The sequence below is a fragment of the Cydia fagiglandana genome, chromosome 17 (genome assembly GCF_963556715.1).
Source record: "Cydia fagiglandana chromosome 17, ilCydFagi1.1, whole genome shotgun sequence".
In the NCBI taxonomy this organism is placed as follows: Eukaryota; Metazoa; Arthropoda; class Insecta; order Lepidoptera; family Tortricidae; genus Cydia; species Cydia fagiglandana.
In genome coordinates, this window is record NC_085948.1 from 10,357,490 (window position 1) to 10,378,447 (window position 20,958).

A 20,958-nucleotide genomic window follows, 5' to 3' on the forward strand; every position below is an offset into this window, starting at 1 on the left:
CCGATACTCCAATTGAAGGGATGTTTACAAAAAAAACATAACTGACTACACTGGTTGACACCTGAAACGATTAACAATGTTCTTAAAAAAGTGTCAGCCGCTCTAAGCAGTTATGTTGTTTTTGTAAACATCCCTTCAATTATCCTCAATGTTCCCATTCAAAATGGCAAGAAAAAGATTAAGTATTAACGAGACTACATTACGGAGCCGAAAAGAATATCAACATGACGTCGTCATCTAAGGGGCTGAAGATGTGCTGCTTCACTCCGCAAACATTAATATTCCGAACAACTTTATGTACCACAATGGAACTAATACGCTAGATTGCTTTACCAGTTTCGCTACATGACAAATTGCAAGCAATTCACTTAGCCCGACGACGTATTTAATCTCTTCGATTGGTTTTGTGCACTGGGAAATATATGCGTTTCCACTCAGCATAACTCAAACCTCTAAGTTTAATGAGAATACTGAAGTACGGGAGAGAAAATGTGGCATTAGTGAAGTTAAAGTGTAAGGCAAAGAAAAATAGGTGGAAACGTTGGGTGCAGAGTTCAGGTAAAATTCTAGCTCAAAAATGTGTTTATGTTTAGAATTATTTACGCTGTAGGTTGTAGTAATTACTCGTATATGCACGTGTTCTTAAATAAATTTTGGGCAGTCCAAGCAACGGTTTAAAATTGCAACCAAGAAGAAGATTAATTAGAAGATGTAAATTATACGGCACATGCATGTATGCGCATGCACACAGGGTGATTTCGGGGTCGTGGAGCAAGAGAGCCAGACATCATACAGAATCCAAAGATGAGCCTAATGATGTTGTTAATTATTGTTTATCACCAATAATGATGATTATTTTCCAGATGACAAGTAGGAAAAACCACTTTTGCATACAATTTGGTGACCCTACTCAATGTGACGTCTTGTCGCTTTCCATACAGCGTATGTCAAAAGTCATAGGGTGACCATAATTACTTAGTACTTATAACATTAATTTTATTTGAAAAATAAGAATAATTAAAGTAACTATCTTTTAATCAAATACTACCATATGATAATGTGGATCATTTACAGAGTCAGAAAAACTGGTTCTGGATCACAACCCAGAAATCACCCTGTATATTGTACGAGTACTTATATATTATTTATACCGTAATACAGCTTATACAGCGTAAACACAACTGATCGTAGCAGCCACACAAGCGAGCGTAGCCGGGGCCAATCGTAGCATGCCTACGCCTGGCCTACGCCTTCAGCGGCCGATGTATAAGCAAGGAGTTTTTATACACAAGGAACCAGTATGTACTAACAGAAACACTTCTAAATGTACATCGGTGGACCTTATTACAAACGACATAAGGTCCACCGAGGTTGTGGGTGTAGTTTTTTTTTACAAATGTCTGTGTAGGGAATATAAAAAAAGTTTAATATACTTGCATGAATGACTTTAGCACCTACCATATCATTTCACAACACAATATAATTAATCAGCGACGAATAAATCAGTGCTATAATTATTAATAGAACACAATGTAAACAATAATCGCCCTAGGGAATTCGTGTCATCGATATGTAGCTGTCAGCTGCCCCGCTAGACAATAGCGCGTAATGGAACACCTAGTAGCGTTGTTCGCGATAAACCTGCCGGTGATTGATTGTGCGGACAAAAGCGGGCACTTGCCAAGTGTTCACTTTAGTTAGGTGAACGCAAGAGTCGAGTTCAAGGGCATACCAGAGTAAAGTGACCTACACCATAGGCGTACGCACGGTGGGGCAAGGTGGGGCAGTTGCCCCACCCTGGTCTCTGACCATAAGCTAAGAATTTCTGTTTCAACCGTACCCTGTTACAACATACCCAGCCTCCCCTACTTCTGTCCCAAATTTGACATTTGCGCGATTCTGGAGATACTCTTGAACGACTTCCACAGGATATGACTTAGAGATCCAATTCATATCTAATAGATATCTTACTCTATCATACGTAAAAGTGACATTGCGCTGCAAAAGAGAACTAGTTGATATCTAAACTATAACGTATCTAGAATGGATCTAGTACGTGTTGTCTCTTGTGAATATCTTGAAGTTCGAATACGGCAGATTGATGAGTAACGGCAATAGACTCGCCTGTGCTTGGCGATTGAAATCACACCACTGAGCTCTCTCAGCGTTTCCGTGGAGGATCATGTGACAAATAACGGCAAACTATCTTAATTCAGGCGTAGTTAGAATGCTTTACAATGGCCTTGTGTTACGTAGATTAGAGCGTTATAATATCATAATTATATATTACGATTCATAATTCCGTGTAGTGTCGAAATTTTGAAAAGCATAGAGGCATAGTTTAGTTTTGTCAAGAATTTGAAGTTGTCATTGAATATTTTCCTATCGTTTTGTTTTAGCGTAATAAAGCCTAAGATTCAGGTTTATTATTTATTCTCATTAATCTCATACCATGTTTCAATTTTAAAGTTTAGATTATTTCTTATGTTCGTTATTATGTATATGTAGTATGTTTTTTGTTTAAATACAAAATATAAAAATATTCATAGAGCCACAAAATATGTATATAAAGCAAGTTCACATCGCCATACATGCAATTATACTCGTATACCCGAAACCAGTTCATACTGTCAATATAGCCGTTATTTTTATTGGGTTATTATTCCTCCGTTATTAGAACAAAATATATTTTTGTTGAATAAATGTCGAAACGATAATATATAATAGAAACACGACCGGCCGTAGCTATAAGAAGCCGTAGCACTTACTCGTGCATCAGCCGCCTGAAGGCGTTGGCAATGTTGGCATGCTACGAGTGACCACGCTACACTGAGAGAAAAATCATCACCAGGAATTAAAAAACAGTTCTGTACTGGGGGAAAAAATGAAGTTTTAGTCATAATTATGGACGTTTCACTATTTCTGTAAAGTTTATTTATTTCTACAAACAGCTCAGTAATCCCAAATATAATTTCAACAAACAGATACTAGAAATTGCAAGAACTAATAGAAATTGCAAAAGTCAATTTGTTCCTATTAGTTAACTCTCCTTGTCCCCGGATTAAGTTTATTTTTGTAATTCTAAGTGTATTTTTAACCGACTTCCAAATCCCAAAGGAGGAGGTTATCAATTCGGTTGTATGTTTTTTATTTTTTTTATTTTTTTTATTTTTTATGTTTGTTACTCCATATCTCCGTCATTACTGGACCGATTTTGAAAATTATTTTTTTGATTGAATGTATATGCATACAGATTGGTCCCGTTTCTGTCAAAACCCAGTTCTGATGATGGGTTCCATGAGGAATCGAGGGAACTCCTCAAATCTTAAAGGCATACATATAGTGATTTTTGGGTTTTTATCATCAAATCAAGCATATACATCCAAAAGAGTGACATTTGATGAAGTGGAACTGCTGATGATGATCAGAACGGAACTCCTCAACGACGCATAGTTCACGGTTGGCGATTTGTCCTCTTCGTTATGTTTGTTAAGCAAGTTCAGTTTTAATGCACATTTTTGTCAAGCTCGAGTTCTGATGATGGGATCCATGAGGAATCGAGAGAACTACTCAAATCTTAAAGGCATGCGTATAGAGATTTTTGTATTTACATCAGAAAATTAAGCATTTTCATTAAAAACTGTCACATTTGATGAAGTGGAACTGCTGATGATGATCAGAACAGAACTCTTCAACGACGCATAGTTCACGTTTCGAGATTTTTCCTCTTCGTTATGTTTGTTAAGCAAGTTAAGTTTTTAATGCACATTTTTGTCAAGCTCGAGTTCTGATGATGGGATCCATAAGGAATCGAGGGAACTCCTCAAATATTAAAGGCATGCGTATAGAGATTTTTGTATTTACCTCAGAAAATTAAGCATTTTCATTAAAAACTGTCGCATTTGATGAAGTGGAACTGCTGATGATGATCAGAACAGAACTCTTCAACGACGCATAGTTCACGTTTGGCGATTTTTCCTCTTCGTTATGCTTGTTAAGCAAGTTAAGTTTTTAAGCCACATTTTTGTCAAGCTCGAGTTCTGATGATGGGATCCATAAGGAATCGAGGGAACTCCTCAAATATTAAAGGAATACGCATAGATTTTTTTGTATTTTCATCATAAAATCAAGCATTTACATTAAAAACTGTCGCATTTGATGAAATGGAACTGCTGATGATGACCAGAATAGAACTCTTCAACAACGCATAGTACACATTTGGTGATTACGAATTTCGATTTTGATTTGGTCTGGGTCCCGGACTCGGACCCAGAACCGGACTCATACCCGGATCCGGTTCGGACCCGGACCCGGACCTGGACTCGAACCCGGGCTCGGACCCGGACTCGGACCCGGACTCAGACCCGGACTCGGACCCGGACCTTGACCCGGAAAACCACTATGATACCTTAACTAAATAAACCACTATGATTACCTACCATAAAATGTGTAAGTATATAAGTATGATGATGCCAATCTTACTAGCCCCTCCCGCTTAAACCCCCGTACACCGCACCGCATGCGCCGTTAAGTGGGTTAGGTTAGGTTTGAACTGCGATCCTCACAGAACCGAACTGCTATCAGAGAAGTGGGTTAGGTTAGGCTAGAACTACGACCCTTACAGAAGCGAAATGCCAGTAGAAAAGTGGGTGGTTTTACCTCCTTTTCTACATAGTGTACCTCTATCTACAATAATCTTTCACCGGCCCCCATAGAAGTCGGTTTTTTTTTCTTAAAAATTATTGTTGTACTTTTCTCTCAGTGTACGCTTTGTGAACGCTACGCGCAGTTTCATTGCATATATGTACATACCTACATACATGTACACTTGTACAGTCACCACACGGGATTGTTGTCAATCACGCTCCGCGATTGGTCCGCCAATTCAGCAAGAACCCTAAATGGCATAACAATCCCGTGTGGTGACTGTCGTTGCATATAAATACAAATGTCGTAACAATTACTGGAAAGCCCACTCAACTGTGTACTGTCTTCTCACGCTATAAAATTCAAATTCAAGTTGGTTTTACAATATGTCATTAATGTCATTATGGCTCTTATGCGCGGTGAGGCAGGACTGCAAAACTTAACATTTTACATATAAATATGTAATACAATACTCCCTCGTTGCAACCACCAACTATTGACAAATATTTCCGTGTATTCTTCTGCCATAATCACCAAAAATCTGTACACACCTGACGAAGCGTGAGTGGCAGCAGGGTGCACTTTTAACAGATATAAACTTTATATCTGTTAAAAGTGCACCCTGCGCTTTATATTATAAAGTAATGTAAAACTAGGTCGCAGAATGCAGCTCCTTATTTACATCACACAAACACTTCTCCTTTCGCGGCACTTCAGTTATAGGTACTCGTTAAACTTAGAGATTTGAGCTATGCTTTAAGTTGAATCGCCGTTCTAGTGCACAAATCAAGGGAAACCAATCGTTGCCATGCAATTTGTCATGTACGTTGTGTAATGGGGAATTCGGGTCGTACAGTCGCCATCAGATATATCGGAGCGGCCAAGGTGTTCACAATATCTGAACACGCACTCTAACGCCCTGACAATAGAGGCGTGTTCAGATGATTGTGAGCACCTTGGCCGCTCCGATATATCTGATGGCGACTGTACATTAATTGTAAAACGAAGGTTGTGTCTCCTGTGGACAGGAGAATATCAAACAGACCGTCGTCTACCTAAAACATAAGCCTTTTTGAGCTTAGGTACATGTAGGATTACGTAATTTTTGTAAGATTGTCTCGTAAAATATTACAATAGCTTCTTTGGAGACAACTTACATTCTTATATACTCGTAGTTACATCCGAACCTTGCAAGTTAAAATTAAATTTATTTAATAAAAGCATGTAAATAACATTTTGTATTTATTACGTAACTACAGTATAATTATGTAATTATGTTCAGTCCACTCCATTATAATAGTATTATATTACAGCAAAAAAGCACTCCGAGTACGGTACAAAAGGATTTCAATTTTGCTGAAAACAAACATGACGCAACAAAACTTCGAGGCTTGTTGTGGAGTGCTTAAAATACATATTCATTTACTTCGACTTTTGTGTCTAATTGTAGTAATCTCTAAAAGTCTAAAATGTACATGAATATTCCCACTCTAGAAAGGTCTCTTTGCCCTTGTCTAATTAAACGGATTTTTTTTATGTAAGTAGTTTGTAGAAATGTAGTAATTATGTGATTTTTTCAATGATTTAGGTAAGTAATATTTTAAATTGTAATGTATTTAATTGTATTTTAACGTTAAGTTTAGAAATGACCTTTGTACTTTGGTAAATCAGCTAAACGTTGGCTAAATGGTCGGTAGTAATTTTTGATAAATATACTTTTTACGCACAATTCCTTTCAGTGTCTAACAGTCTAAAGGTAACATTGCATTTCTGACCGCAGCTGCACTACTGGTACTGAACGCGTCGGTGTTATTGTCAATTTCCATAGTAAAATGAACAGTAGTGCAGCTGACGTTGGAAATGTACTGTCACCTTAAGTGTTGGGAAAATTCAAGAAGATTGGGGATATTTGTTAATGGCAGGCTTATTCAAAATTGCAGACGTTTTCCTAAGTAAACATCACAAAAAGGTTTTTGCAGAGAAACCTGAATAATTATCATTAATCACGTCTGTTGATCTTCCCTTAGACAAGTTTGTATAAAGTGTATTCATAATTCATAAAACAGTGTCCTTCTAAATTTCCGTCGAACAATAAATGTCGTCTTAAAGATTGATTAATGAATTTAAAAACAGCTGGATATAGAGATTAAGTCGACAAAAAGTTTCAAGACGCAATTAACGATCGTTATCAAAGGATTACGACCATTCAAGTGCCCCGGTCTTCATCCAAAGGGTTTTCAATAATTAAAGTACGACTGAGAAGAAGATAATTAAATGCACTTCTATTAATAGATAGATATTTAATCCATAGACGTAATATGTATTTGATTTATAGATGGTCAATCAAATCTTGTCAGTAGAAAAAGGCGCGAAATTCAAATTTCTATTTTCAAATTTGCCGCCTTTTTCTACTGACAAAATCTGCTGCCAACTATAGTAGTATTACCCTATAATGGACGTGGAACCAGTAATGGGACAAAAAAACATAATTCCTCTAAAATAACTATCTAAAAGTAGTTTATAAACACTGGCTGTATATTATCATAAATAAGAGTCCTAGAGCTGTTTCAGTTTGAAGTTTCATTAAATTTGGCTGTTTTTTAAGAAATTGGCGTCAACCCAAAAGTTGTCGTGTCACTGAAAAAAAATACCACTACGAATTCTTAACAACTTCGCTAAGAGAGGCGAGTTAATTTATTAAATTTTATTTAATTAATACTTGATGAAAACTAGAATGTGGTTAGTTAATTGCATTTACCATGAGATAAGGTATACAACACACTATGTTGTGACTCCACAGATGTAAAAAAAATAGTGGTATTTGGCCCAATCCCATTATAGGAGCTGTAAAACTGCGTACCTCCTATGATGGGACAATTGACAGAATGATGCTTGCCACGCCATAATTTCATGTTTAAATAATACAGAAGTAAAATGTAGTTACGAAATATGTCAATCAGGAGGTATTCTCGGACTTCGGATAAATTAATATCGTTTTTCCAAACTTTTATTTAACTTGCCCTGTTAGTTAGTGTGGGTCCAATCTTGGTAGCTGAATTTGAGCCACTTTTCGATTTCCGATTCAGTTGAAATTTTGTGTACGTAATTAAGTATGCAAATCGGATGATAATGCAATATTATGATAACATGGACCTGATCTGATGATGGAGACAGGAGGTGGCCATAGGAACTTTATCGCAATAAACCCTAACTAATTGTGTTTGGGTATATTAGAATTGTCTCGATGGATCTAATACAATAATAATTGGCTCTGGAAAGAAAAATACATTCAGCGATAAAAGCTTATACCAAAAATTGATTTTTTTTGCCGTAAATTATTCCCCATTTCAATATTTTATACTGATAGAGCAATGTCCATTATAGGGGGCCCATTACTGGATCCACGTCCATTACTGGGGGCCCATTACTGGAGCTTTGGTGTCCATGACTGGAGAAAAAAAGCATAGTTTTAATTTGTTAAATATGTGGAAACTAATTGCAGTATCTTTGATACAACACGCCTAAAACATGACAGACGGATAGGACTTTCATCTTTTAACACGCTAAGCGGTAGACCATTTACATGTATAAGGGAAATGTCATAAATACTCCAAATTTCCTCTTAAATGTCCCATGACTGGTGCTGTTACTATATATCTTAAAGTTCGAATCGGGCAGTAAGTCACTACAAAATCTGTTTGAGGCTTTACCCAAGTGCTGTTGAAATCCCCAGTGGCAGAGTGTTAAAAGTTGCACGCTAATCCGACCCACTCTGACATTACAGTTAAGAAGAGCCCATAAAACAAAGCAGGTGTGGCGGCAAAGCGACGCCAAACGGGTAGCCAAGCAGTCAGACCACTTTAAATTGCTGTGTTTCAAGATTTAATTGCTGACCTCCCTAATTAAGCTGCCCTTTAATGTATGTTGGCACAAATTGGGCTTTTCACTCGCAGACCCTCATTTGAATTCTACAAAATCGCATACTTAAGGATGACTCACGTTAGACCGGGCCGTGTCCGGGCCGAAGCTTCCGGCGCGTACTTTTCTATGACATGACAGGCGATCACGTGATACTGTCCGTATAAAACGATGCGCCGGAAGCTCTGGACCGGACACGGCCCGGTCTAACGTGAGTCATCCTTTATGTATGGAGCACAACTGGCCGGATACACCGGATTAGACTAAAGTTTGGCTCATCAAAAGCTTTCGGAACTATTCGCTCCCTTCCAAAGTTACGGGTAGATATCTACCCCGAGTGCTTACAATACTTATTGGATCTATGAAAATAAGAAAGAACCCTTTTTATTAGGGTTCCGTACCCAAAGGGTAAAACGGGACCCTATTACTAAGACCTCGCTGTCCGTCCGTCCGTCCGTCTGTCTGTCACCAGGCTGTATCTCACGAACCGTCATAGCTAGACAGTTGAAATTTTCACAGATGATGTATTTCTGTTGCCGCTATAACAACAAATACTAAAAACAGAATAAAATAAAGATTTAAGTGGGGCTCCCATACAGCAAACGTGATTTTTGACCAAAGTCAAGCAACGTCGGGCGTGGTCAGTACTTGGATGGGTGACCGTTTTCTTTTTGCATTTTTTTCCGTTTTTTTTTTGCTTTATGGTACGGAACCCTTCGTGCGCGAGTCCGACTCGCACTTGCCCGGTTTTTTAGAATGCTTTTGCTGGAACACAAAGCATAAGTATACACAATTTTACTGACATAGAGATATAAAAATAAGAAAGAAATACTCTAATCCCAATCTCCGTAAACAAAAGTAGGCACCTCTAACCGTACTCATAGAGGTGGCGACTCTAAACTAAGACACGCCGATCTTCTTGTGTTTATCTTGTATCTTGTCATGAAGTCACACTTTTGTCTTATGCTACCTTACTTCTGTCTATGTGTCATCTCTGTGTAGCAATCAATATTTCATGAATATTCTGTCAACTCTTATGAGGCAATTTACAGGTACCTAGTAAGTAGAATTTGTTTTCTTTAACAAAGACAAATCTGAAAACAATACCGCTATGTCACATCATATAAAACTTTCGCGGAACTACTGCGTTTTAGCAATTATTCTTAGCAAAAAATACGAAACTAGTCCGAGGAAGTCTGCAAATTGAAATTTTCGCTCACGGCGGGCAGGCGGTGTGCCAGTTGAAAGCGGGACACTTTTCTTTTCCAGTCTCTTTGCTCGGAGCCGAGACACTTCATTCGCCCGCAGAGCTGAATCATGAGTATCATAACACATTGTTGTTGTAGGACAACAACGCAGATTTTCTTTTAAAATTCCAACTGGGTTATCATCTTCCATCTTATCGACTAAAGTTTGGCGATTGAAACCTCGCCGCCGTTCCAAGTCGAACTCGAGATAAGTAGGATGCTCTCTACCCCAGTTTCATGGTATTGAAAGATTTATTATTTTGTTTTTATTTTATTGCTTCAAACTTCGGTCTTGCGGATGTTATCGCTGATTTATTTTCAGTAAGTTTTGTAACCAGCTAGCCACGACGGGAAAACGAAAGATGAAAAACTGTTTTATAAAAACTTGCGCTCGCTATGCATTTTATAAAAGAAAACTCCTCAAACTGAACTCTACGATCCATACTTCGATACTCCATTGATTCACATTTAAAATAGTAAAAAAATTGCTTACGAACTGGTACTTTAAATAGGTACCTATATTAAACTACTAATATACTCTTTTCATTGCTTATATTATCAATTAATTAAAAAAATACTAAGGACATTTAATCCCGCCCTATAAAATACATCGTTAAGGTGGTTCACATACTAACACCGCAATCTGCCGCAAGCCCCGAAGCCTCGAGGGGATTGGGCGACATAAAACAGCCTTTGATAGCGATCTAGTAAACGAGCACAAAACAACAAATAAGTAGGAAAATTCTGTTCACACCGATAAAAACATTGAACAGGTACTCTCATATCTTTTAAGATCAATTTAAATGTTGTTTAATGTTCTGTGCGGTTTACAAAATATGTGTGTGTATAGGTACGAGTTGTATAATTTGCCAATTATTTGAAGCATATTAAATTATTATATTAAATTAAGATTAGTATTATTACAAAACCTATACGTTTAAAACGGTACGTAGTAAATAAAATTTCTATTTAACCTCAGTCGATTGAATAGTTGCAAGTTGTAGGAAATACCTAAAGCACGGTGAAAAATAATGCGCTAGCAACTGATATGTTTGAAGTCGGTACCAAGCCAAATCTTACTACTTTTTGATAAGATAATGTAAAATTTAACTTTTTCGAATTAGACATTTTAGTAGGTATGACACTTATTGTTTTTTTTTAATTACCTATTTCAATTTTATATTTTGAATACTGTTAATGAACAATCTAACTTAGTGTAAATCATTACTAACAAACTATATGGGCCTATTTTGACCTGAAATAAATGAATTGAATTGAGTATGGATTTCCGCAAAGTAACGCCTGATTCTACAGGTGGGCCCAAAACCACAATTACATAAAATGTTTAGGGATAATTTTCTTAGGGGCATCCATTAATTACTTGGGAAAGAGGAGGGTCAAGCCGAATCTCACAATATCTCCACGTGGGGGAGAGAAAGGGTTTCGAAAAATATGAAGTCATTATTTTGGGGCAAAAATATCAGGTATAAGAGGCAAGCATAAAAAATATATCTCAAAAACACCTCACGTAATTAATAGACGCCCCCTTACTTAAATGTCTTTTACAAAATGTCATTAAAAATTAATATAGGAGCGTACCTTCAATGTATTAACATGTATTATCTTCAAAATATTTTCGTTTCGGTTTGATTCACAAACGCAAACGTTTATAAAAATTATCAACAAATTACGAGCAGTAAAAATCTTTGTTAACGTTTTTGTGGACCAACCTGTAGCTCTACTATGAGTTCCGTGAATGACAGTGAGAAGTGAAGATAGTGAGAAAGTTAAGGAAAATGTATGGAGTAATTGTACAGTGCCTCTACCGGTCACGTAAAGAACTAAAAATTTCAATTTGTACCATGAGTTACAAACGTTTTTACGCGAGTTTTCCATACTTGCCTAACTTCACACCTAAAACGCTCTCTTTCTAATTATATAATGAAAACTGAGCCAGAATTATTCTGCGTAAATACTTTACGCGAGTAAACGTGACAGATGTTATGGAAAAATACGTGCGTTTCCAACGTGACATTTCTGTCAACTTCTAAATACAACAAATACGCAGATTTTTCACGAATATTAATGCAATTTTCAACGTAATATGTACAAATTTATAACAGTATGTGAACTTCAAGCAAAACTTTAAGGGATAAATAAATTAATAGTTCGATAAAAGGCTGATTTAGTACAAAGGTAATGAGTTATACTTGACATCATATTTTCCTATTTCTACTGCTACATTTGCGAAAATCACATTGCTTACGAGCAGTTTTTGGTTTTAGGCAAGAAGCTGATTGAAAACAACATTTCCCTGAAAACCCGGATTGCATCATGTATGCATGCGTATGCATGTAGAAGTTACATATGTATTAAGAATTAAGGCTCAATATAATTTTTAAGAAAAAAAAACCGACTTCTATGGGGGCCGGTGAAAGATTATTGTAGATGGTACACTATGTAGAAAAGGAGGTAAAACCAACCACTTTTTTACTAGCATTTCGCTTCTGTAAGGGTCGTAGTTCTAGCCTAACCTAACCCACTTCTCTGATAGCAGTTCAGTTCTGTGAGGATCGCAGTTCAAACCTTTTTTTTTTTTTTTACATGGGGAATGCGTCTACGCATACCGCCGGGCCTGGGAGAAACCCGGACGATTATGTGGGACTCAGGGCTGTAAAGAGGCCCCACTACCCACTAAACCCCATGGTGTCCTCTCGCCGCTATGGTTGCGGGGTTACGGGGAAGCTCGCGCAATGCGTCCGCGACCCCGCAGCGGCTATCCTGACTAGGATCCATACCCCTATTTTTTTTTAGTGATCTTCCCTGTGGAAGCGCTTCCGGAACACGAGGTTGCGCATACCATCTCGGGAGCCAGCGTCATGGGCGGGGACGCCCCCATGTCCGCCGCCCGCTGGCTCTCATCAGGGCGGCAGGTTCCTCTCGTGAGCGGCACGTCTGCGGCCTATGCGGCGGCGGCGCATTGGGTCAGCCTCGGCCCGGACTTCCCGTTCGCGCTCGGCCGCCTCCTTGTCTCCCATGACGTGCTCGCAGAACGTGAGCACAGTCTCCCACGCACTTTCGCTGCCCAGCATGGCCTGAACTACGGCTGGCAGCGAAAGGTCTTGACCTACCTGGGCGACCAACGCCTCCCGTTCCTCGCCAAAAACTGGGCACTCAGCCAGTGTGTGTTGGGCCGAGTCTACGTCGGCTCCGCATTGGTGACACTCCGGTGTCGGTTCCCTCTGGGCAACCTTGTGCAGGTAGCTGCCGAAGCAGCCATGCCCCGACAGTACCTGCGTTAGTCTGAAAGTAAGGACACCGGAGCGTCTTTCAACCCAGTCCCGAAGGACAGGGCGCACCGCCTCTACAGTGCGGGTGCCAGCCCTCGGCCGTTCGAGCCGCTGCACCCATATCTCCGTCGCGTCTTTTAGCAGCTCGGTGCGCCGCTTCGCCACCTCCTGAGGTGCTTTCGGGTCACCCCGGGCTCGCGCCTCTCCGCGATCGCAGTTCAAACCTAACCTAACCCACTTAACGGCCCATGCGGTGCGGTGTACGGGGGTTTAAGCGGGAGGGGCTAGTAAGATTGGCATCATCATACTTATATACTTACACATTTTATGGTAGGTAATCATAGTGGTTTATTTAGTTAAGGTATCCTAGTGGTTTTCCGGGTCAAGGTCCGGGTCCGAGTCCGGGTCTGAGTCCGGGTCCGAGTCCGGGTCCGAGCCCGGGTTCGAGTCCAGGTCCGGGTCCGGGTCCGAACCGGATCCGGGTATGAGTCCGGTTCTGGGTCCGAGTCCGGGACCCAGTCCAAGTCAAAATCGAAATTCGTAATCACCAAATGTGTACTATGCGTTGTTGAAGAGTTCTATTCTGGTCATCATCAGCAGTTCCATTTCATCAAATGCGACAGTTTTTAATGTAAATGCTTGATTTTATGATGAAAATACAAAAAAATCTATGCGTATGCCTTTAATATTTGAGGAGTTCCCTCGATTCCTTATGGATCCCATCATCAGAACGCGAGCTTGACAAAAATGTGGCTTAAAAACTTAACTTGATTAACAAACATAACGAAGAGGAAAAATCGCCAAACGTGAACTATGCGTCGTTGAAGAGTTCTGTTCTGATCATCATCAGCAGTTCCACTTCGTCAAATGCGACAGTTTTTAATGAAAATGCTTAATTTTCTGATGTAAATACAAAAATCTCTATACGCATGCCTTTAATATTTGAGGAGTTCCCTCGATTCCTTATGGATCCCATCATCAGAACTCGAGCTTGACAAAAATGTGCATTAAAAACTTAACTTGCTTAACAAACATAACGAAGAGGAAAAATCTCGAAACGTGAACTATGCGTCGTTGAAGAGTTCTGTTCTGATCATCATCAGCAGTTCCACTTCATCAAATGCGACAGTTTTTAATGAAAATGCTTAATTTTCTGATGTAAATACAAAAATCTCTATACGCATGCCTTTAATATTTGAGGAGTTCCATCGATTCCTTATGGATCCCATCATCAGAACTCGAGCTTGACAAAAATGTGCATTAAAAACTTAACTTGCTTAACAAACATAACGAAGAGGAAAAATCTCGAAACGTGAACTATGCGTCGTTGAAGAGTTCTGTTCTGATCATCATCAGCAGTTCCACTTCATCAAATGCGACAGTTTTTAATGAAAATGCTTAATTTTCTGATGTAAATACAAAAATCTCTATACGCATGCCTTTAAGATTTGAGGAGTTCTCTCGATTCCTCATGGATCCCATCATCAGAACTCGAGCTTGACAAAAATGTGCATTAAAAACTGAACTTGCTTAACAAACATAACGAAGAGGACAAATCGCAAACCGTGAACTATGCGTGGTTGAGGAGTTCCGTTCTGATCATCATCAGCAGTTCCACTTCATCAAATGTCACTCTTTTGGATGTATATGCTTGATTTGATGATAAAAACCCAAAAATCACTATATGTATGCCTTTAACATTTGAGGAGTTCCCTCGATTCCTCATGGAACCCATCATCAGAACTGGGTTTTGACAGAAACGGGACCAATCTGTATGCATATACATTCAATCAAAAAAATAATTTTCAAAATCGGTCCAGTAATGACGGAGATATGAAGTAACAAACATAAAAAATAAAAAAAATAAAAAAAATAAAAAACATACAACCGAATTGATAACCTCCTCCTTTGGGATTTGGAAGTCGGTTAACAAGGAGCGGTACATAGACATGTTGCTGTTTTTGTTGCTGGGTGCACATAACACATAGTAAGAACATACACATAGTAAGAATATTTACACAAGAATTGCTACGTATTTTATTAAGCATTATTATCTTAAATAAAATAAAACATACAAATGTTCTGTGAGTTTATTTATTTTTCTTTACTAAGTAAGTATTATTTTATTTTCCGTTGTTCAAATTATTGTGTTTGGTAGGTACTCGTTTTTCATGTCAACTTGGTAACAGGAAATGTAAAACTTTCTTCAAAAACTTTTGCTGGTGGTTCAGAATCTGAAAAAAGTAGGGTAAAGGATGACTCGCGCTAGACCGGGTCGTGCCCAGGCCGGAGCGTCCGACATGTCATTTTCTATGACGGCTGATAGGTGATTACGATTGTTTACTAACATTGATGTGTTTATTTATGGAGTGTAGAAGTAAAGGAGAGCTATCTTTTATGATAAGACGGTTGTAAAAGTGTCCAGCTGTCAGTATAAAGAATAGTTCGAAATCTCTCCGGTGGCGCTAGTAGGTAGCACCGGGAACTAACATGAATTTAGACCTTATTGACTGAGTGAAGTGCGCTGTCAGTTTTTTGAAATTGTATAAAAAATTTTCATAAAGTGATTTATTTAATTTAGGATTTCCTTGTGCAGTAAAACTAGCCGCCCCTGTCTCAATACGCAATATATAGACTGCCACCTCTGTTATCTAGCCACCTCGGGCCTGGGCTTACCAGGCCTTAAGCCCCACATTCACACTCCTACCTTGTAGGCCGCCTCGTAGTCCGCCTCGTTGGGTAGGATTGTGTATGGGGGTTGCGGACTACGAGTCGTCCTACCGTTTAGCCGTTTGTAGGACGGCTCGTAGTCCGCAACCCCCATACACAATCCTACCCAACGACGTGGACTACGAGGCGGCCTACAAGGTAGGAGTGTGAATGTGGGGCTTTAGGGCAAATCCACCGCTATAGGATATATTTTCTATAGTAAAAATGGGAAAAGTTTGCATCGTAAACAGTTGCCAAAGTGGGCGTAAGAGGAAAAAACAGAAAAATGTTACGAAATCCGTATCTTTTTTCCAACCAACGGTAAGTATGTAATTTTCACTACACCTTATAAAACAAAGTCCCCCGCCGCGACTGTCTGTTCGTGGGTTTGAATGTATCTTTGCGATAAACAAACTACTGGACGGTTTCAGTTCGATTTTCATGTATCAATAGAGTGATTCTTGAGGAAGGTTTACGTATATAATTTGTTGACTATAGTTCGTTTTTTTTAGCATTAGAAAGAACTTGCAAGAAGGTAAGCGATTTTGACATGTCTTTTAATTGAAAAACGCTTTTTAAAATTCAAAAACTATTACTGATGAAAGCAGAAGAATATAAATGATCGTATTAGATTCATAATTGTTACATATTTGCCGTAACTTATTTTTAAAATGTGTTTTTCAATTAAAAGACACATCAAGATTGTTTACCTAATTTCTAATGCTAAAAAAAACGAACTATAGTGCGAAGCCGGTCGCTAGTTATTTAATAAAATATTATATTGTGATTTTTATATTTTTCTTATAAAATTCACAATTTCACTTCAACAATTCTTCATTTTTCTATTAATTCTCAGACTCCGGCACGGTTAGAAAGTTGGAAAAAGTCGTTAGGAATTGCATTAAAAGCAAATGATTATATTTGCCATCTTCATTTTAAAGAAGAAAATATAAATATGTACGAAAAGTTAACTATTAAAGGAGAGCTCAAATATATTCCTACACAAAGAAAAACGCTTAAGGAAGAAGCTGTGCCCACGATTGAGCATCAGTTTATTCCCATTCCCGAACATGAACTCCAAGCCAATACTATTCACATAGAGGAATCTTTCGAACCATACCCCAATCAACCTAAGGACGAGCAGCAACAACAAATCAATGCCGAGCAACAGGAATTATCAGAAGATCAAAATGATTCTAATAATTTAATGGATTATGAAATGATACAACAGGACTTTGCGGAACCATTGTTTAGTCAATATCAGGATACTAATGTAACAATTAATCCAATAGAGAATTTTAAAAGTAAGTTTCGGGCATTTTCGTTGTTGCCGCCTTTTTGGCTACATGCAGAAAATCCTAATGGGCTGGAATTTATGCGAATGGATCCAAAAACTCAGAAGATTAAACATCATATACGTTTAAACGATGATCTAACTGTCACTGTAAGTGTTTATTAATGTAACAATAAAATTCGGTTGGCATGATTTGAATTTGTAACGAAACATAATTGCTATTTAATTGCAGGTAATTTTTCCCAATAATGAACAATTGCCACTAAAGGAGAAAATTAATTCATATGACAACACCTACGATTACTTAAAATCGGTTGAAAGATGGCCTTTGTGCGTTGGTACTCAGATTGACGACAATAAGTAAGTTTTGGTAGATTGTTAACCAAGGGATGAACGCAGTGAGAGTATAGTCCGAGGCTAAAATGATGCCATTCACCCGAGTTAAACACTCTACTTTTCATTTCGAATACGAGGAACCTAGCCCCAAAGCTTGTACTATGGGTGTAGGCGATAATACAACTGTTTGCAGTCGTCTTATGAATATATATACCATAATGTAACAGTTGTATTTAAAATAAAAGGATAACTCGTAAGCCTAATAACTTTGATTTTATTTAACATTTTTGTCATTAAAAATATTGTATGTAACGGTACATTAAATAGGTCTTAATTCTTGAACCTATCCTATTAAAACTCGACTTTTATGTGTATTTTAAGAACCCTTATTATGTAGGTACCTGTAGATTAAAGCACTATTTATACATAAACAATGGTACAGGAGAATAATAAAAGATAAAAACGAATTTATCTAATATATAATTACATCAATTTTCAGATTTTGTAAAGGTGTGATTATTGGAGATGATACTTACGAAAGAAATCAACAGTACCCAAGATGTAAATCTTGTCGAATATTACGAAATCGTTTGCAGAACCGTAATTCCACTTCAACTCTATTACAAAAAATGGCAGAAGCTAAACGGCGCGCTTCAAATCTTGTACATAAATGCAAGCGTCTGAAGAGGACGGTAAGTCTTATGCCGGCTACATACGTAACGATAAATCGTTGCGATAAAACTGTGCAGTCCGACTGTGCAGATAAATCGAACCGTGTGTATGACAAATCGTTACGATAATCGACAATCGGACAATCGGACTGCACAGTTTTATCGCAACGATTTATCGTTACGTATGTAGCCGGCATTAAAGCCGTAACAGACTACCGCACCGCGCCACGACCTTGATGGTGCGGTTAAAATATCTCTTTCACGCTCCAAATTATAGCTACATCCTTAGCCCCCTCCAGACTATGCGCGTGAATCGCGGGCGAAGCCGCGAACGCGAGTGTGGAGTCGATTTCGCAGGTCTGCGTTCTGGACTCCACACTAGCGTTCGCGGCTTCGCCCGCGATTTACGCGCATAGTCTGGAGGGGGCTCTTAACGCACGTACGGCGACCACCTTACGACTATCGGTACGTGCGCCGCACCGCACTAAAGTCGCGGTATGGTGCGGTAGTCTGTTACGGCTTTTTATCAAAAACATATTAAATAAATAAATATTAGGGAACATCTAAAGGCCCCTGTACACAATGGGCCAGCGCCGGCCAGGCCAAGGGACGCTGCCATGCGGTAGAATGAGGTAGCAATATCACTTGCTCCCTCTAACGCATAAATGCGTCCCCCAGACTGGCCCACGCTGGCCCATTGTGTACTGGCCTTTACACAGGTCAACCTAGCCCCAAACTAAGCAAAAGTTGTACTATGGGTACTAGGCGACGGCTTTAAAAATTTGTATGGAATATATTTTTTGCTCCTTACTAATATCTGTAAATGTCTACTACTGACTATACTTTTGTGTGGAGAAGCGGCCGTCCCCTTTCCTCTTAATATTTCATTGTATAGCTTTGAAGCTTGTTTACTTAATGAAGAAATACTTTTTTCAGGCAATCCAGGAATTTTTAGAATTCCTTGCAGACTGGGAAAAGCTCGAAAAAAAAATACCTGTGTCAAGGAGCACGTTAACTGGATTAAAAGTAACTTTACGGGCAACACTTGAAATTTTGGATATGCTGAATGTTGCATGTGATTACAAGTATTTGATGACAGCAACCCTATCTCAAGATCCGTTGGAGGTAATTAATAATTACTAATTATGTAATCCAATGAATATGAATCTGCTTGTATGGAATCTGCATCATGTATGCTGCCTTACTTTTGGAGAAAGTCCAGAAAGCCTTTTTAAAAATAAAAAATAAATTTAAATTCATTAATTCAAGCTAATTATACTCATATTTTTACATTATTTACATTTTGATTACACAACATTAATAACATTACATTTAAATATAATCTACTAAAATTAACAATAAAATTTAAAAATTTACAAATCACATTAAAGAATAATGATATACAATATATACACAAAAACACAACAATACATACAAAACTAACCTACACCTGTCCTTACATGCCTGTTGCAGCAGTGCACAATATAAGGACAGTCAAGCCGATCTGCGATCATCGCCAGGACAGTGTTGGCGCTGGCCCGCACGCGCCGCACCAGCGCAGCTGCGCGCACGCGCATCGTGGCGTGGAAATAGGCCGCGAACATGCCCGAAGCGCTACAGTAGCGGGGCAGCCCCAACACCGCCCTGAATGCGTTATTGTACTGGACGCGGAGCGCGTTGTACGCTCTTTGCGTGTAGTCCGCCCACAGGCCACACGTGTACAGCGACGTGCAGTACGCTTTGAAAAGCGTTATCTTCACGTCACTACTACAACGAGCAAACCTGCGAGCCAACATGTTCGCCCTTACGCACAACGCCCTCCGCTCCCGCTCCATATCCACATCATCCTTGAGGTCCGCAGTAACAATATGCCCTAGGTACTTGAAACTCTGTACTCTGTCTAAGAGAGCTCCGTTAAGCATGACAGGTGGCACATATTTTTTTAGGATACAGTTCCTACCTAGTCCATATACTTAATGTACCCATCAATATATTTCTGCCTGGTGTTTTTGGGTTTAATTCTTTTGAAATGAGGCGTAACTTTGGGCTGTGGACGTTTTTTATCGCTTACCTTCTTTCTAATGCTAAAAAAACGAACATAGCCATATAAATATTAGTACTATTATAAATGCAAAAGTGTGTCTGTTATCTCTTCACGCTTAAACCGCTGAACCAATTTAGATAAAATTATGGAGATAGTTTGAGACCCGAGGTCCTATATTTTTTATTGAATAATAATTTTGACTTGTTTTCAGAGATTTTTCTCCGTCATGAGATATTCGTGTGGAGGAAACGATCACCCTGATCCCAAAATGTTTGCACAAGTTTACCGATTGGCGTCTTGTTTTTCCCTAATACGCCCTCCGAAAGGTTGTAACGTTTCCGGCAAAGATTTGCTGAAGAACTTACTAGGAGCAAAGGATATGGTAACTGGTTCAAACGAGGCTAAGCAAGCATGGCTGGAAAGCCTCGACCATATACTAGATAATGGTGAACCATTGATTGATGGTTATGAAGACCATGACTACAACGAGGCTGTCACCAGTGACGCGGTGCAGTCTTACATTGCTGGGTACATCGTCCGCAAATTGCGAAAAATCGTAAAATGCAATAATTGTTTGAAACTCATACAAATGAGTCCCAATGAGGGAAAAATGTTAATGAGAAACGACGTAATCGATAAAATGGATTTATACGGCGGGTTAATTTATGCTAGTGACGATCTATTCAATCTGACCAAAATGATAGAGAAATGTGTGTTAAGAGCAATAAGCAAAGCTTTAACCAATATGGAGACGATCAGTGAAATTACGCAAGAATTACAAAAAGAAACATTGATAAAAGTT

At 38.7% G+C, this 20,958-nt stretch overlaps 3 protein-coding genes across 4 annotated transcripts; 1 reads left to right on the forward strand and 2 right to left on the reverse strand.

The window, feature by feature from the left end:
• Nucleotides 1-12,640: 12,640 nt before the first annotated feature.
• LOC134672884 (uncharacterized) lies at nt 12,641-15,797 on the reverse strand. Its single transcript, XM_063530832.1, has 2 exons — nt 15,779-15,797; nt 12,641-13,305 (listed from the first exon to the last, which is right to left on the reverse strand). The coding sequence occupies exons 1-2, from the start codon at nt 15,795-15,797 to the stop codon at nt 12,734-12,736; spliced, it is 591 nt and encodes a 196-aa protein (XP_063386902.1). The 3' UTR covers nt 12,641-12,733.
• A 182-nt stretch (nt 15,798-15,979) lies between these two features.
• Nucleotides 15,980-18,394, forward strand: LOC134672713 (uncharacterized). Of its 2 annotated transcripts, XM_063530659.1 has the most exons (3): nt 15,980-17,255; nt 17,338-17,465; nt 17,941-18,394. In XM_063530659.1, the coding sequence occupies exons 1-3, from the start codon at nt 16,767-16,769 to the stop codon at nt 18,239-18,241; spliced, it is 918 nt and encodes a 305-aa protein (XP_063386729.1). In that variant the 5' UTR covers nt 15,980-16,766; the 3' UTR covers nt 18,242-18,394. The 2 variants fall into 2 exon arrangements, with proteins under 2 accessions (XP_063386729.1, XP_063386730.1); XM_063530660.1 differs by having other exon boundaries at nt 17,338-18,394.
• Nucleotides 18,395-19,551: 1,157 nt separating this feature from the next.
• On the reverse strand, nt 19,552-20,034 carry LOC134672885 (uncharacterized). The gene has a single exon (XM_063530834.1). It carries the CDS (start codon nt 20,032-20,034, stop codon nt 19,552-19,554), a length of 483 nt encoding a protein of 160 aa, XP_063386904.1.
• Between the last annotated feature and the right edge of the window lie 924 nt (nt 20,035-20,958).

Excerpts from the sequence above, each read along its gene's own strand:
- LOC134672885 (XM_063530834.1), bottom strand. The coding sequence starts at position 20,034 with ATGCTTAACGGAGCTCTCTTAGACAGAGTACAGAGTTTCAAGTACCTA.
- LOC134672713 (XM_063530659.1), top strand. The coding sequence starts at position 16,767 with ATGTACGAAAAGTTAACTATTAAAGGAGAGCTCAAATATATTCCTACA. Across the intron at positions 17,256-17,337 it reads ACGATGATCTAACTGTCACT|GTAATTTTTCCCAATAATGA; the intron begins GTAAGTGTTTAT and ends ATTTAATTGCAG. Across the intron at positions 17,466-17,940 it reads ACTCAGATTGACGACAATAA|ATTTTGTAAAGGTGTGATTA; the intron begins GTAAGTTTTGGT and ends ATCAATTTTCAG.